The sequence below is a fragment of the Ciona robusta genome, chromosome 2 (genome assembly GCF_009617815.1).
Source record: "Ciona robusta chromosome 2, ASM961781v2".
NCBI classification, from domain to species: domain Eukaryota; kingdom Metazoa; phylum Chordata; class Ascidiacea; order Phlebobranchia; family Cionidae; genus Ciona; species Ciona robusta.
The window spans coordinates 613,314-630,680 of record NC_143236.1 but is presented as its reverse complement, the minus strand read 5'-3'; the positions used below and the strand labels follow the sequence as shown (position 1 = coordinate 630,680).

The 17,367-nt window shown below is 32.4% G+C and overlaps 2 protein-coding genes across 4 annotated transcripts; both read right to left on the bottom strand.

The window, feature by feature from the left end:
* Nucleotides 1-1,687: 1,687 nt before the first annotated feature.
* On the bottom strand, nucleotides 1,688-7,933 carry LOC149739503 (uncharacterized). The gene is made up of 8 exons (XM_089871675.1): nucleotides 7,620-7,933; nucleotides 6,087-6,183; nucleotides 5,536-5,611; nucleotides 5,062-5,193; nucleotides 4,694-4,762; nucleotides 4,268-4,292; nucleotides 3,551-3,685; nucleotides 1,688-2,136 (listed from the first exon to the last, which is right to left on the bottom strand). The coding sequence occupies exons 1-8, from the start codon at nucleotides 7,777-7,779 to the stop codon at nucleotides 1,925-1,927; spliced, it is 906 nt and encodes a 301-aa protein (XP_089727801.1). The 5' UTR covers nucleotides 7,780-7,933; the 3' UTR covers nucleotides 1,688-1,924.
* Nucleotides 7,934-8,663: 730 nt separating this feature from the next.
* Nucleotides 8,664-16,086, bottom strand: LOC149739502 (uncharacterized). 3 transcript variants are annotated; one of them, XM_089871654.1, is made up of 15 exons: nucleotides 15,909-16,086; nucleotides 15,487-15,662; nucleotides 14,885-15,037; nucleotides 14,730-14,803; nucleotides 14,357-14,435; nucleotides 13,776-13,942; nucleotides 12,146-12,305; nucleotides 11,624-11,760; nucleotides 11,153-11,278; nucleotides 10,958-11,103; nucleotides 10,577-10,730; nucleotides 10,424-10,521; nucleotides 10,048-10,090; nucleotides 9,720-9,894; nucleotides 8,664-9,380 (listed from the first exon to the last, which is right to left on the bottom strand). In XM_089871654.1, the coding sequence occupies exons 1-15, from the start codon at nucleotides 16,032-16,034 to the stop codon at nucleotides 9,254-9,256; spliced, it is 1,941 nt and encodes a 646-aa protein (XP_089727780.1). In that variant the 5' UTR covers nucleotides 16,035-16,086; the 3' UTR covers nucleotides 8,664-9,253. The 3 variants fall into 3 exon arrangements, with proteins under 3 accessions (XP_089727780.1, XP_089727779.1, XP_089727781.1); XM_089871653.1 differs by lacking the exon at nucleotides 8,664-9,380 and adding an exon at nucleotides 9,495-9,636; XM_089871655.1 differs by lacking the exons at nucleotides 8,664-9,380; nucleotides 13,776-13,942; nucleotides 14,357-14,435 and adding an exon at nucleotides 9,495-9,636.
* Nucleotides 16,087-17,367: the final 1,281 nt, after the last annotated feature.

The following is a 17,367-nucleotide window of genomic DNA, read 5'->3' as shown; positions in this document are numbered from 1 at the left end:
TTGTAGGTTTTTATTGTCAAACTTTAAAAGATTTGCTTTCAATTCCATAATTTATACCTCAATGGTTTTAACTATAATGTACTGATATAATAACAAGATAAGATAAGGAGAATTTGTAAGACAAAATATTTATCAATTGATGTTCGAACATTTGTCCGGCGCCATGGCAAAGTGATTAGCGCGTCTGTAGCTGTAACCCAGAGGTAATGGGTTCAAGGCTCGGTGCTGCTACCATTGTGGGCGTGTGTTTCCCTAGGCAAGACACTTAACGGCAATTGCTCCAACCCAGTGGTCACTGATGGGTTGTCCAAATTATCAACCTTACATAAAAAAGGAAAAAGTCCACCCAAAAAATAATAACCTACAAAGTAGCATACATTTACTCGTAAGCTGGCACGAGGTGTTGAGCCCAGTGTGATAACGACTGTCGTTTCCCGACCACGCGAAGATAAAGTAAAATACGTTCATTTATTCATACCCATTTTATACAATAATATACGGTCGGAGTCGTATAAACACCGAGTAGTCCAACTGCCGTCTTTGTGTGGCCAAAATAGAGCAAAAGTGGTGACTTTGGCAATGGGTTTAAACGAACTTGTTAGGTTTTGTTTGTGTTTACCTTTTGTGGAAAGGCGTAAAACAGCTTCTATATTTACCTTACCAAACATTTTTTGGAAAAAAAATATAAATTTACCTACATTAAATGACTAAAATGTCACAAATTAACCACTTCTAGTTCTGTTTTTTAATTTTTTTGATACAGAAAACAAATAACACATTTTTTAACATTTTTTAACCTTTAAATTTGTTTTTAAGCACAAGTTCTTCTGTAATTTACCGAAAAACATACATTTTCTTATATACCTACTGTTGTTATTTTGGACCCAAATTACCGTTCAAGTCTTTTACGTAACAATGGGTTGGTCTACTCTGTATTTCTATGGCTCTGTATACGGTAGGTAACATGTTAAGTATTATAGCAGCACGGCAATAAAAAGAATGTTCAAACTTGATTTACCAAAGTGTGCAGCATTATTTCGTCTTATTTACGTGTCTCCTTAACATAAATTCACTTATTATTGAAAAAAATTAACAATGAATTTAAACTGTACCGTCTCTCCCTGTGTGTGTTTGAACTTGCAAAATTTCACCTGCTGTGCGAATCACTGAATAACTCTATGTGTGTTTTAATATTTTGTTTTAAACTGCTGTCAATTATTAAATGAATGATAGCATTAATTCGTGATATTACCCAAAAATCATCATGTGTTTTAACTAAATATTTAGCTATATGTGCCTAAGTGTCTCATCCTCCTCCACTCTACTGTACGCTTGCCAGTCCAGTAAACTGCCATACATCGGGAACCAAACCAAATGTTTTTTTAGCAGCGAACAAGGTTAGCTAGCGTAGATTAACAAAGCAACACATACAGAAGTTGTACAAAGCGTATTTACGTATACCTTTTTCACCAATCACTCAACAGGTCGACCGTTGTAGTAAAAGGGTTAACAATATGCTATTAAGTTTAATACGTGCTCGGTCATTGGAGCTATGCTCTCTTGTTATAGTTATTATCACCCTCATTCAAAAAGATATCTACAGGCCGCAGTTTAAGAAGCTCTGCTCTAATTGCACATACATTAAAAAAACATCTCCAATTAAAATTAATCTCCATTAATACCCAAATTCCCGTTCTGCCATCCTTTATTGCTTATATTTGATTCGCTTAACAGATACCTGCTCCCCACAAATACAGTTAAAGGATATCTAACATACAAAATAAATTGATTAAAGCAACATAGTGGCAATCACAGTTGATCACGATTAAGATTTCTTTGCAACATAAACATAAATAATGTGTACTGGCAAACTTCTACATAACATAGCATTGCACTCTCCTGTCTCATACACCACATTGGGAGACTAAGAACTTTTCTTCAACAAAATAAACCCAATGCAAGCAGCTGCAGCAGCAACTCCAATTGAAATATGGGGAATAAAATTTCCAATATTACTATCAGAAGAAATCTGTTCAACGTTATCTTTTATAGAATGATCAACTGTTTGGTGTGGCTCACTGGGAGCATCTTGTGAAGCTACAGAAGCAACCATTTCAAATCCATTACCATCGTTTGCTGCAAAGATTAACATTGATTTATAAATGATATTCATACTTGACAGAAGCCTATTAGCACACATGACAAGTTGTTTACAGATTAAAATATAGGTTTCTAATTATTTCACCTAAAATATTGTATATTGCACAAATAACCTAGCTTTACCCTGCCTGCCCCAAGCCCAAAATTTCACCAAATTTCCTTCAAAACCTGTTTCACAATTTCGCGAAAATAAAGTCACTGGAATGCTGATAACTCATCTGAGTCAAGACTATAACTTAAAAGTTATATGAGTTAGGGGGATGGGCTGAGATCAAAACTATATTCGGTGACGTCATTTAACCTAATTCACTGTGGTGAAACAAATGAAATTGTATACCCGCTGCATATCCATCTAGTTCCTATTGGTAACGTTCTATCGTAGCATCATCTGCGCACCGAGGAATTAATTAAAAACCTGTCAATCAACGCTGGCCGACTGCGGATAAAAGGTGGTGCACCGCTATTGGCCACATGCCATCAAAGGTTTATTATAGGATCCAGAATTATAAATTTGACAGATTAAAACGTTGTATTGACAAGTAGATCTAGTTATAAATACGGTCGAATTTAATTCACATTTCGTTTTTTGATACTATACCTGCAGCCAGGCATGTAAAATGTATAAATCGTGATGGTTTCGTTAACTTTTAAATCTCTGGAATCAGACATTGATAAAGCTAACGTTCTGCGAGTGCGGCTATAAAGAATAGTCGGAGTCCGAAAGCTAATGACGTCATTAAGGAGAAAAGGCGCCCGCGAACACGTTCGGTTTTAGTCGGACGGAGCCGTTAATCAAAATAACACAAAACATGTGGTTTCTGATCAAACGGACACGTGGTTCACGATCAAAGAAGCCGCAAAGACTACGAGTTCTGTGAATTACAGTGTTACAGATGTAAAATTAATGTAAAAAAAAATTAAACAGCATTTATTTATAACTGTTACAGAAGATTTTGCAATATTAAAATAAAAGATCGTTTTACAATTTTTCACTTTTATTTACCAGATCAAACGCGAAAACCCATTAAGTTATAAATAAATAGGCCATTAAGTAGTTCGCAGGCACTGCGATTCGTTACTTTCCTAGAGTAAATTCCTAACGAATGAAATTTATTTGAAGTGAGTTACGTTACAAACAATGTGAAACCCGCGTGATTGTTGGTTGTAAAATCAAGAATTTTTATATTCATTCGGCCACGAAATTACTGTTTTGGCGCATTTAGTAGTGTCCGTGTGACATTTCATGGGCGATAGAAAGTATTCGGATTCGACCACGCATATTCGGATTCGATCAAATACCAAAAAATGGATCGAACAACGCCGAATATTCGGATCCGGATTCGATTCGGCCCATCTCTAATTTATCAGTATTAAGGATGCTGATGGTTACCTTGTTCTAATCTAAGGTTTTGAACATTAGCATCCCCCCCACCAAGCATGTCAATCAATGATGCTGTCATGGGAGGCTTTTCCAATATTTCTGGTGGAGTTGCAGAATCATAACTTTCATATTCATCATCTTTGGCTAAAGATAAAATTGCTTATAACCGCTGCGGTAGTAATACAATTACATGTACATGAACTAGCTAACTATAGAAGTAGTATAACATTGGGTGCCTGGGGTGGAACATTAACAAATTTTTAGGATGGGGGTAACTTTTAGAACCCCAGTTTTTACCTGACCTACTCTTTTTCCTTCTTTTAGCTCTGTAACAAGCAGAGCCAAAGTATATTTTGCGTTCACCACATTATTATTGAGGTTCCCTATGTTTGACAACAATGAGAGTGTGTTTTAAAAATGCCCTATTTAAGAAAATGTTACACCTATCACCTATTTAATTTTCATTAGAGCAAGAATTTGGAGGAATCATATTTTCCAACCTAGGTTTTGATAAAACATTATCCGAAATTAAACATTTATAAATTAAATTGTGATTTTGTGACTGTGTACTGATATATGATGTAACAGCCAACAGGATTTAGTCAACTTTTATAATACATACAAATTGATACAACACAAAAGTAATAGGTAATATGATTTTCATAATTATAGCAAACAATCTGAAAATGGTCGACAGTAGGTTTAAGCAGGTTCTTAGTTTCTTACCTAATTGATGAATTTCTTCTTCTATCTGAAAAAGAATTTTCAGAAATTTCAGAAAACTTTCACATTAACTTGATGTTAAATTTAAATGATAAAAACTACTGCCAACGGTTGGCAATTTACAGTTGTGTTTATATTGTTAGACAGAGCCTAATCTATTCAGTTTGTGATAAATATTTACAAGACGTCATAGGCGCCAACCTTTAGGAAAATCAGGGTGCTCATTAGACTATATTCTTGCTTGTATTTTTAATTAATGCAACAATGCCAATTAACATGTTACTAAGACAGTGTATCCCTACAATTTACATTGAGTTTCATAATTATTCCAGGCCATCCATACATACCCTGCATTCTGCCTACCCATGTTAGGCTCCTAAGCAAACACAAAGTGGTGAAAGTTGTATAATAAAAAAAGATCAATCTTACCCCTGAAGGAACTATGACAATACTAGAAGATATCTCTGATGTTAAATGTGTTGAACGATCAGTGGGTACCTAATAATAAGATGCACAGTTTTATATATTATTTATTTAGAATATTAGCTCCAATGGATGGCTTGAAAAAATCGCTAACATTTTATAGTAATTACAGTATAGTATCGCACATAATGGTAACACCTAAAAAATGGTTCCTTTTACTAAAGTTATATACTTGCTGCTTTGTTGGTTGCCCAATTAAAGTTTTAATTGCGGAGATTAAAAATATGCTGCAAAAAAAATATATAAAATGTCTACAACATGCAATTTATGATTGCTATGCTCTCTTGTTTAATGCTAAAATAATAATAACTTACCCAACCATTTATTAAAATAAAATCCTTTGAAAGATTACGCAAGCACCTGGCACTCATGTCAACAATCTCTTCCATACAAGTGTATTGATGAGACTTAATTACGTCAAACATCAACTGAAGCAACATAGCAACCTAGCAAAATATTAAAAACAAAAACTTTAAATTATAGCTTAGACATGCAGTTCAAAGTTTAAAATAAAAAATTGTCATTGAGTGTCTTGGTCAAGACACATTCGCCCACCATCTTGGAGCAGAGAGCCTTGAACCCATAAGGTTTAGAGGTTATAGGCAGCTCAGGCTTACTAACTAATATTTCATGGCACTAAAATATAAAAAAGTATAGTATTTATATTTATATTTCATACAACTAAAAGTTTAGGAACAAGTACGCTTTGTTCGTTTAAGGTATTTTACAAAATGGTCTGGGTAAAAATAAATCTCTTAAAGAAAAGCAAAAATAAAACCATTTCACACCTGTTGCCATGAGTTTACTTCATCTCCACCAACCAAAGAAACTGCTTCATCGTCATAAACTTTCTGATCTAGGTTTCTTTACAAAACATTTTGAAATTTAATTTTATGAAATAGATTGGTGTGGCTGAGGGTCATTATTAGGTTGATTACATCATACTCTAAGCAGTGACAATGACATCTTGTGTAATAAAACAATACCAATTGTCTGCCTTTTGCCTTAATTACCAATGGATCGTTTAACTAGAATTAGATTCAACATTTTTCTGCCAAAGAGGTAGTTATGCTGTAAATTACACACCCAAACAAGCAGACATTAAAATGATTAAACGTCAACCAAGCTAAATAGTTTAGTGTATCGAAGTATCGGTAAACATCATTTTGCTGTTGATGTCCTTATTTAATTAGAGTATCATCTGTTATCGCTACTTCACCCATTAGAACTTGTTCTAATTACTTATCCAGCTAGATAATATCTTCTAATTAATATGAATAGACCAAGCAATACAGTTAGTAAAACCACTATTTACCAAAACACAACAAAACAAAATTACCTGCTCATTATAATATCTACAGATCTTTTTACCTTCACATCATTTTCCTTTTCACACAATGCGAGATTTCTCAATTTTTCAGAGGCACATAAAAAATCTGATGGAAGTATGTTTTACCAAAGTTAGTATAGACTAAGTTAGAGAACGGCGCTCGTGTCCATTACGAAGCCCACAGGGCCTGAATCGCCTATACAAATGCATGGTCGGCATGTGTTCATTTAGTTCTTGTTTGTGATACAAAGCTAGAAAACATGTATAGCGGTTGTTTTAACATTTAAAATATAATTTCTAATATAAATCTTGTTATATAATATTAAATCTAGGAATTAAAGTGGAGTAAATTAATATTTTGACTGATTTTCGGCGTACAGTGTGGTTTAACAGGGTACTTTACGTTGGCGATTAAGACTAGCAGCAATCAGCTTAGTTTACATAATAGTATATGATCATACCTACAAATCTACAGAGCCATTCTTTACTACATTTATAAAGCGTTTTCCGATTTCATAAAGACCCGGAACGCAGAAAAGGTAGCTTACTAATTCAAGCAGAGGACCAAAAATAGTAACTCAGTATTGTTTTCCTCAATGTCACTTCGATATTAGGCAAATTTTACAAAGATACCTTAAGTTTCGTTGCCGGATATACGTGTTAAGTTTGTGAGCCAAAAAGTAAAATCACGGCAATTTACATGCACAACTGCAGCTAGATACACCAGTTTATGGTAATGTTATGCATTTTTGTTTGTATTTTTATATTTTAAACATGTTCTTTTATGTTTTTGGTTAGTAAACTTGATATTTTCTGTTTTCTTACTCTTTAATCGATTGAGTGTTCAATAAAAGTTGATTATTTTTGCGAGGTTTATTATTGTGATAAGATATAACATTAGTAGAAAGCCATTTTTACGCACAGAAGTGCTTGGTTTTAAAAAAATCGCAATATTTAAACGAAAAACAGCACCCAGCAATGATAAAATGCTATGCCGTGGGCTCCGTAATGGTGGCGACTATGACATCATAGACGCGAGACAATGGATAACAAGACTCGTTGTTTTACAATCGGTTTCCTAAGTTGGTCTATACTAACTTTGTGTTTTACCAAAGTTAAATATAACTTTGGTTTTCTTCATTAAGAATTAAATCATCGCTACGCAGCTTGTTTTGCTATACAGACAACACAGTATCAATGTTTATTACAGAATGAGTTACATTAACATACTCCAGCCCTGATTACCACATATGTAACTTGTATAGAAATGATCTTAAAATGACTGTACAGTCCCTTGCCCAAGGACATATACAGTATATACACAATTGTGACAACATCGAGCCTTGAACCCACTGTCATCTGCTTAAAAGCTCTAATCATTGGGCTACAGTTAAGATTTATGTTTTCATGCATTTTTAAAGTTAATTTTCGACGCAAACTCCCAAGTGTTTTGCCAAATAAAAATAGCGGGTATGTGTGAGACCTGGGGTCACCAGCTAAAGGATTATCCAAATCTACAATTACTACATTATTTGCACTTACGATCTAGGGAAAATTCAAAAGCTTGTATTTCGTTTTGTAGAAATTGTTGGATATCCGATGTTGCTTCTTCCTCCGAGCATGAATGTTTGGCAAACATTAAACATATAACGCGACACTGATCCAGGTATGGTACGGTCGAATCTTCCAACTTCGATGCCATAATAAATAATGAAAACTATAGCTTGATTAAAAAGCAACCAATAAGATTTAAACCGATACCACTACTTATTAGAGACTAACTTTTATAAAAGCACAAAATGTGATTAATTTAAAGAAGAAAACTTTGAAGATAGGCCCTTTAAAAATCAAACGCGTTGAACTGGTCACAGGGGAATACCGCATAATAAGGAATAGAAGCACAAAGGTTTCTACATATAAGAGAGCAAAGCTTTAGTGAGTAAGCACGTATTAAACTAAAAAGCATACTTTTAATTAACCTTTTTACCCAATGTGTACCGTTTATTTTACCACAACATTTTCTAAGCTCAAACAAATCAACCAGAAGTTACCGACAAAGCGGTTTCAGTCGCCATTGGTGACTAGATAGGCATTATTTGCCTTCACAAACCACTAAACCAAAACTTTTTATGTCACAGAGGATTCTTCACAGTACAGAAATTTCTGATAAATATTTAGATTGGGGCATTATATCGACGATGAAGATGACTGCTTTGAAGATACAAGCACTTCTTCCTCGTCTTAATGTGTGAAAGATAAGCTTGGTTTGTTATCACAGTACAACGATATGAACCTTTATGTAGAGAGTATAAGCAGTAAAAATATTGGATCGGCAAAATAAAGTAAAAATACTTTCAAAAAAGTTTTTATTACAATTACAGCTTTACCTGTCACTGTAGATAAACCTCTGTATTAATGCATCACTGGATAAAAATGCTACACGCTGGTTAACCTAGCCTTTTTAAGGTGGTCAACTTAATAGTATGTGAAAAGAAACTTTCTGTTTTAAACCTGAAAATTTTACATGAAGGTATTGAACAAGAACCTACAGGTTCGTGTGGTTATTTTTTTGTTGAATATTATTTTCTGGTTATAATTATGTAACGCTGATATGATGTGTATAAGAAAGCACTTAAAGGTAACTGCTTTAACTGAGTAGCCACTATTTGGATGTCAAAATTAGCAGCTGTAGGCCTGCACTTAGGTGTAATACTTAATAATGGAAGACTACCATTATGTTTCAAAAATAAGGTTTGCTAACCTTATAAAATGTATTAAAGATTTGTCATATATACTTGTTGGATAAATCATTTGTGAGATCATTCGCATGCAATACATTAATACACTATTACTGTTTTGCACCTACCACCTCGTAAAAGTTAATAAATGTCACTTGTATCCTCATGCCTATCGTAGACCATTGTTAATTGTTTAAAACACGATCAGAATGTTTCGATATTATGTAATAAAGTTCTTCCATCTCCCCCCACCCTACACCATAAGATGAAGAGCAGTGTAAATTAACCTGAATTTTGTATCATATTTCATTAGGGTGGTGGAGAATGGGACACCTTTAGCACACATTATCTAAATATCCTCATCGTGTTTTAAACAATTAACAACGGTATATGGTAGTCGTAAAGATACGGTTTCATAATTTATTGAATGTTCTTTGTTTACCGCCATATGGAACAATAAATTGTTACTACTAAATGGGACGAGAAAAATAGAATAAAAATGTGTCCCATCTTCTCCCAGTCTACTATACAACAATGGCAAGTAAAAAGGTGATGAATGAAATATCTGCAACAAATTTCAACTGGAAATACTATAATGATGTCTTCAACTACCTAATCCACATACTCAAGTCCAGAAATTAATCTAATTACAACACTTTCTGTTACTTCAAGTTGTGGTTTATTTGTTTCTTTTTTCAACCACAAGTTTCAGTAGAGTGGTTATTAGTGCGAGTACTTGTAAAGTAATTGCCAAGTAAAATATATAGGCCAACACACAAGAAAGCAGCGCACCATTTGTGCGGTTTTGAATCCCAGCTTCCCTGAATAATTTTTTTGTAAATTGAAAAATATGCCAGAAAAAAATATCAGGTAAAAATGCTCTAGGTTTAACTGTTAGGTTTACCTTTGCATTTCAGTTGGATGAAAAAATAGATTTGCTTCGTTTTCCAGCGCAGTTACAGTTATAATTTCACCAAATTGTACAGCCAATAAAAAGAAAAATGAAAGGATTTTAACTTGAATCTTTCTTTTAATTCCAGGTTTGGGGACCATGATAGGGATTGACACAGAATCATAATCTATTTAATAAAAAAGAAATTAAAAAATGGTTTACATTATTAACATTAATACTTACATAAAAGAAAAATGCAAAATATTATTGAACGAATATAAATACTTAAATAAAAAAAAGTATTTCTTGGAAATTGTAAAATACCACTAAACAAATTTACCTGGCCATGGATCAGTAAGTGAGATCTTGGTTTCATTATTTATCTAAAAATAATTTAACTTCTTATTATAACATCTTTTTTAGAAACTTGGTTTTAATGTCGAAATTTTGGGTTATTAAACTTTCCAATTATTCCATTTCTCTTATACTCTCCTTACATACGACTTTAAACATTTTTGTTCAACCATCTTTAGAACACAGACCACCAGTGGATATGGTTAAGCTTAATAAATACATTCAGTTACAAAGCTTTGTAACAATTATTTATGAGATTATACACATTTTGTACAGTTTATAGTTTGGCAGCACATTCTTGCGCAGCATTGTCGGACTTTAGAAATCTCTTTCATACCGAATGATACTAACGTCCAACTTACTTGGATATTACTTTCGGGAGTTTTTGTTAAAAAAGTTTCCAAATATGTCGGTTTCAATACAATCTGTTCAACATCCCCTATGGTCCTATTATTCAAATCTATTAAGTATAAAAATTATTATTATAACAGGTTTAACTATGAACACTTTTTTACATGTTTTAGGAGACATCTCAGCTTCTTTACGACACTTTTTTAAGCAACATTTGCAATCATTAAATGAACCGCCATATCCATCATTAACTTCTGAATCTTTCTTAAAGTCAAAGCATTCTGCTACAACTGAACAATCATATATTGTGGCATTTTTCTAAAAATAAAATAATTTGAAAAATATTCCATGCTTTTTATACACATTTTATTATTTAACCTTTAAACATATTGTGTTAAAACTTTTTCTTACCCATAACACCCCTCCCTTAATTCAAAGTACTACTTTAGTAAACCAGTTCAAGAAATGTCTTAGCTTTAAGAGCAAAATGCCGTCATCAAAAGAGTCACATCTGGCTCACGTCCCTTGGCCCAGTTCATGCTTACTTGTTGAACTAATCTTTCAGAGTATTGCGAAGAATTTGTAGAAACAGTTCCATCCATACCAAACTTTGATCCAGACATTATATTTGGTTTTCCACCCGCGCTTACATAGTTACTTCTCTTGACAATTTTTCGGTCAGGTTCATCACCTTAAAGATTGGTTTTAACAGAGAGTTTAAACTTAATTTAACATATTACCTTGCAGTACAGTTTGCCCCATTTTGGTTCTTACATACGCAAGGTTATGCAGGGAAATATCGTCTGTGGAACAGTTTGTTATCACCGGTTCCTCTCTAAGCAATCGTTTTGTTGTCATGCAAGTATCTGCCATGGAAATGAATTCTCTGAATTGCTGAAAAAATCTCACGAATGTAATTTACACAAGAAAACTAACATTTACGTAAATACAAGATACACCGTGTGACAATTGACAAGCATTTATATGCAGGGTCAGAATGAGTGTCTATGTGGGTATAAAATAACAAACATTGAAACATACATTGTAAAACAAGATGACAATAGCACATGTAGATTTTACCAACTGTGGCTTTTAAGTAAACCTTAATTAAATATAAACATCAACAAAACAAAACATTAATATAACTTTGTTTCATCTGTAGACTTTATAACTAAACTAACAATATCCTGTTGAAGCAAATTTATTCAAACCTTCATATACGCTTTTGCTTTCAAGTGTTCGTAGAATTAAAAAATCAGTTTTGTTATTTTCGTAATCATTACATTTCTCCAAGTAGGATTTTAGGAGATTGTCTGTGAAACCTTTGCCACCAATGAACTGAAATAATCTACAATGCAAGAAAACATAAATTTGCATACTTAACTCCTGGTCTCATGAAGTGTAAATTAATCAAAATGTGTATTGAACCAAGATAAAAACAAGTGACACTTATTATTATCTTCAGAGCAATATTTATTCATTTGGCAGTTTAGCAGTGGTACCATAAAAACGTAAATTTCGTTCTTAAGCCACTATAAACCAATAATCACAGTGCTATTAGGACTGTATTCATTGTAATTCATATAAACATAACAAAGTTGCTAAGCTATATGTTGGAAACGTTTTTCAGTGTGATTACATTTTGGTAATTTATTTAGCAATTTTTAAAGATATAATAAATAATATCATTACCTCTGAAAAAATTAAGTATTATCCTGACAAGCTTAATTTACCTCCACCATATCATTGACAAGGGAATAATAGACAATGAACACGTTAACGACATCCATGATATGGAGACCAAACATGTCCAGTTTTCATCCAACCAATTAGTAGTTCGTTCATATGAAGAAACATCGTTCATGTTGATGTTGAAACTGCAAGCTTGTTGACCTGAATAATGATGAATGTAACTTGCATTGTCATTATATGTTTCATAAATCTCATGTCAGCTTAGGAGTTACAATATATAGTGGGGTGGGGGAAGATGGGACACTTTGTCAGACAAGACTTTTTTTAATTTTTTTTACGGACCCTTATTTAATGATAATCAGGAAAATAAGGTTACAGAATTATTTGACAGTATTATCACGACTTTATAAAACTCCCGTCAAAGCTGATTACTGTTTTTAAATATTAAAAAAAATATGTAAAATAGAAATAGTATACTTTAAAACAGGTAAAAAAATGCGAAATAGTAAGGTGCTATTTTTTAATGCTTGCTAAATCATAGTAAAGCCAAGGATTTTTTTTAGTTTGCGTGTGCGAACCATTAAACCAGTTTCATAGCTTCATAAAACAACCTTGAATATTTTGTACAGTTTGATTTTGTCTCATAAAACCAGTTTTAGTTTTGTAAAAAAACACTGAGATATATGCATGAAGAAAACAGGCAGGGGTCAATATGACTTTAATTTGAGATAAAAATAACAAAAAAATATCGGTTTAACGTTATATATGTGAAGTTTACATGGCAAAGAAAATAGCACAGCCTGTTAAATTCGGTAGGTAAACTACAAGTTGCAGAATACTGCTAATGTAAATATATTTCAATTTAGGGTTCCATCTTCCCCCACGTTGTAGTTTTGTATGTTTTCATTGCCAAACTTTGAAAGGTTTGCTGTTAATTAAGTAATTTATACCCCAGGGGTTATTCAACTATAAGATACTGATATAATAAAAAGATAATATTTTGAAAATATATTCGAAATTTGGTCATTTGCACTTGGGAATAATTTATGAGAAGTGGCTTGTGCCAAAAAGAGTAGTAATACCCAATTTGTAGCAAGAATAAATACTTTATCAATAGTTATAATCAATTTTCTGTTATTACAAGTTCATATACATTTGTAGGATACAATATTTGTCCATTGATGTTCAAACAATACCCATTGTCGTTCAAACAAAACCAATTGTTCTGCAATAATATAAGGTATAGGTAACATGTTGAAAACTATAGGAGTAGAGCAAGAAAAAGAATGTTTAGACTTAATTTTCAAAGCGTACAGTATTACTTTGTGTTATTTACGTATATTCCTATTTACAAATACACTTAATATTCAAAATTAACAATGATTTTAAACTGTCCCATCTTATCCTGTGTGTTTAAGAATTTGTATAATTTTTTTTAAGAGTCCCATCTTCCCCCACCCTACTTTATCTAACTTTATTGGTGATTGTTTTTTGTATGCCTGACACTTTAGACTTATGGTTCTTAACCAGTAAATATTTCAAAACAAATTTTGCTGCCTTGAATTCATAAACTCTGAGTTAAGGGCAGGCACGCTAACCAGTGCCATGACGCCGTAACAATATGTATATTTACAAATATGTAAACCAAACAGCATAAACTAAATGATATACCATATGCATAGTAAGTTGATATAATTGCTGTGATTGCCAAAACATCAAGACACATCACCAGCATATAATCCAAACAAGAATATTCGCTCCAAACTTGATGCCATTTTGTAGACATGGAAAATAAGTAGTGCTGCCACATGAACTTGACTAATGAATCTTGACCAAATCTAAATTTGTAAATTAACTGTACAATGATTATCATAACTGGTAAGTGCAATCCATAGAAGTGGCCTTTAAAACGAAATCTCATTTTTGAGGAAACAGCATCGCCTTAGTAAAAAGAACGGCAAATCTTGTCCCATTTATCTAAACATTAAAAATTTGCTCTCATTCATAGATAAGTACGACAGAACACTATCAGCATAGTATTATCTAAGCTACAGGCAACCACACAAATCAAAATGTCACTGTACTAGTACACCGAAAAAATTCTGTAAGCAAAATGTTATTAAAAATAGAAATTATAACCAATAACCATCATGAGCATTGTACACTATCTTGCTCAGCAAGACTTGCTGTTGGTAAAACTCTAGCGAGTCTAGCTTATCTTATGTTCTCTATCTGCATAATACTATAGTTACTGTTGAATTTCTTCCAAATAAAAAGATTTTGTCTGGCCAGCTTGTAGAATGGCCTTTTCACAATGCTTGGATTTAGCACCTGTGGCAAATTTTTATTGTTCTGTTAAATTAGTCATTCTGTTTTTAAAAAATTAACTACCTACTTACTGATTCTTAACCACTGCTCTCTGTATCAAATGCACTTTTGACTTTTATATACAATTTACACCAACTGGTCATTACCAAAACATAAATTATTCTCTACAAAGTTTCCAAACATCTTTTAAAAACATTAAGGCTAATTTATTATAAATACATTGCAAAAATAGAACAAACAGTTAAACAGAAAAACAAACAAATACATAGGCATACATAATATAAATCATTGACTTACCTGTGAAATCTTGTTGCCATGTTCTAATATGCTTTGGCATAAAATCTAGTGCTGCAGAATCATCACAGTTTATTCTAAGCACAGTTTTAATGAGCTATGAGCAGTGAACAAATAACTTACATAGTAAAAATGGAATAGGCCTAAACATAACATACTTTTGGAATTTTCGAACCGCAATATGTGATATGGAAAGCAAATCGTTGCCATCATCATTTGAATTATTATTATTAACACAAGCAATCTCAATGTTTTCCAAATCACCAATGTCCACAGGTAGATAAAATCCAATGTTTACCACTTGACCAGATCTATAACATAATGTTGGTTCTGTTGTTTATGGTTTTTAAATCTTAAAGTGTATATAATATATATCTATTATATCTATTACATTCGTTACAGTATTTGACATACTAAACTTACATAATAGTCTACTTGGATCAGTAGTTTTCATCCTATTGTGGCAATAGAACAGTTTTTAACACAAATATACTTTTTACTGAACATATACTTTTAATGGTAACACACAAATAATATAATCGGTTCAAAATTCATCTGCCACCAATTAAGCAAACACGGTAAACTAAATATAAAGCATAAAATGTTGGGGAATTTCATACAAAGGTTGTTGAAAAAATTGTTATGTTAAGTGTTAAGATATTGTTTAAAACAAACAAGTTCTTCAGAAACCACTAAACAATCAAAAAATCTATGGGTCGTTCATTGCAGACCTAAAAGGGTGCACAACAATTTTTCTTACTGAAAAAGATTATTGTCAAAATCCCTGAAGTGTAATAATGGTCCGTTATTTTTAGCCCCGCCCAATCGAAAAACCAGGTCTTGTTCCTTGTCATCACAAAATCTTTTATTGACGGTAAAAGAAAAGCAGTAAGCAATGCCGGTTGATTTTGGTTGTTCCAAATAAAAGATTTTGCACTAAAATAAAAAAAGTTGAGTATATTATATTGTGCGGTAACTTGCGGACATGAAACAGAACACACATGTTATATTGGCTGCCATTGTCCCGCCATTTTTTTTGCACACATGACTTTATTCCCTTACATGTGTCATTAAAAAAAGTATATATACATACATATACAAAAAAAATTTTAAAATAAAAATAAATAAATAAAAGAATCTGAAGCTGGACTGGCATCTAAAAAGTAGCAGACCTATATATACCTGTTTTAGTTCTTTGCTGTCTCTTCTATACGCAATATAAGATGATATAAAGTACAAAAATAAAGTGACTACGACCATATATATAATTGCATACGGCCTAAAACCACTTTCGCCAGTTTCATCCATGCTTTAATAAAATTTGCTTTTCATCTGATCAAAGTAATATTTAATAAGTTAGATATGACTTACCGATATACAAGCATGTATAACTAATTTAAGGCAACTGTACAAACTTTACTTTGGATATTCTTTGTTAACAAAACACAATATTCACGGCATAATTTATACAGTTTTAATGCAAAACTAAACTGCAAAATAACCTCGTTTGTTCCCGCGTTGGTGACAGACGACAATTCAAAACCAAGTTTATGTAAATGAGATGATGTCTATGTTCATTTTGGGTACGTGAGTTATTTTATTACTATACCCAAGTCCAGATAAATCACTTTAAAAATTTGATTATTACGCCATAGTTTAATATAACGACTTCTTCTTTATTAAACTATAATTGCGCGTTTCGCCCAGAGCTATAGAAATATATAGGTGCTTTTATGACTCTGGTTTTGCCTTTTTTTACTTTTATTGCTAAACTTTGAACGGTTTGCTTTAAATTTAATAATTTATACCTCAGGCACTATTCAAATATAAAATACTGATTTATTAAAGAAGTGGCTTGTTCGAAAAAACAGTGTAGCAATACCCAACTTAAATGTAGCCTAAACTGTATCATTAGTTTATTTTATCAATGTTTTGTTATTACAAGTTGATATGCAGACATTTGTAGGATATATATTTATCAAATGATGTTCGAATTTTACCCATTATCGTTCAAACAATACCTATTTTTCATACAATAGTGTAATGTGGGTAACATGTAAAAAACTATAGCAGTAGGACAAGCAAAAGAATGTTTAAACTTGATTTTTAAAGCGTACAGTAACATTTTGTGGTATTTACGCGTATTCCTAATAATAAATTCACTTGTTAGTCAAAATTGACAAGGATTTTTAACTGTCTGGTCTTATCCTGTGTGTTTTCGAATTTGTAAAATTTCACCTGTTGTGCGGATCGCTAAATAATTCCTCGTGTGTTTTAATATATTTTTGAATTGTTGTCAATAAATAAAGAAATGATAGTACTAATTAGTGGTGTCACCCAAAACCCGTAATGTATTTTAATTTTGAAAATATTGGGTAATACGGGCTTAAGTTTCCCATCTTCCCCCACTTTACTACATTTGACTTTTTTATTAAAGTGCAAAATATTTTCGACCAACCTAATGTAACTTAGTTGACATAAGTTGGTTATAGTTCATAAATCTTTATATAAATGGGTGAATGTAACGTATACAAAGGGGTATATTAGTAGCGTGCATTGAATTCCTTATCTCACTAAGACGCGTTCTTTCAAATTCTGAGGCATCAATATACCCGTTGTTTCGATAGATCGTGTGACTGAA